We start from the raw sequence: 323 nt of genomic DNA on the forward strand, positions 1-323 counted from the left end.
TATGCCCGCAACTACCCTAGCGCGCTCTCTGTCGCGCTCGGCCAAACCCTAACTCACTCTAATTCCACGTCAATCTTCGGATCAACTCAATAGTTCCTCGTATTGCTATTCTTCGACACCTAGACCCCCACTCCGTGCTCGAATCAACTTGGAGTGCAGGCGGTATCACTCGCTCGATCCACTGTCGGTCGTTTAATTAACCAGACCCATCGGAACTAATCGTATCATTTAGGGTTAATTCAACTTACGGGGCTCTTGCACGCATTCGCGGCTCGTGTTCAACGCCAACAGCAGAAGAATAAAAAGGCAAGTGGCGAGGAGAG

General features: G+C 50.8%; 1 protein-coding gene and 1 long non-coding RNA gene across 6 annotated transcripts in view; both read right to left on the reverse strand.

Annotated features, from left to right (window-relative positions):
- Window positions 1-323, reverse strand: part of LOC116186899 — a 21,285-nt gene that overhangs the window by 19,249 nt on the left and 1,713 nt on the right. The window lies entirely within an intron of this gene.
- LOC102672381 (neprilysin-1-like) overlaps window positions 1-323 on the reverse strand; it is an 11,113-nt gene that overhangs the window by 9,836 nt on the left and 954 nt on the right. For all 4 annotated transcript variants that reach the window (XR_004151942.1, XM_031515486.1, XM_031515485.1 and 1 more), the window contains one exon: window positions 249-323. This exon is cut by the window's right edge. Coding sequence is in view for 3 of the 4 variants with exons in the window: in XM_031515486.1 (XP_031371346.1) it covers window positions 249-323 (75 nt within the window). In the remaining variant the exon portion in view is untranslated. The remainder of the gene's footprint in view (window positions 1-248) is intronic.

The sequence above is a fragment of the Apis dorsata genome, unplaced genomic scaffold (assembly GCF_000469605.1).
Source record: "Apis dorsata unplaced genomic scaffold, Apis dorsata 1.3 scaffold_73, whole genome shotgun sequence".
NCBI classification, from domain to species: Eukaryota; Metazoa; Arthropoda; class Insecta; order Hymenoptera; family Apidae; genus Apis; species Apis dorsata.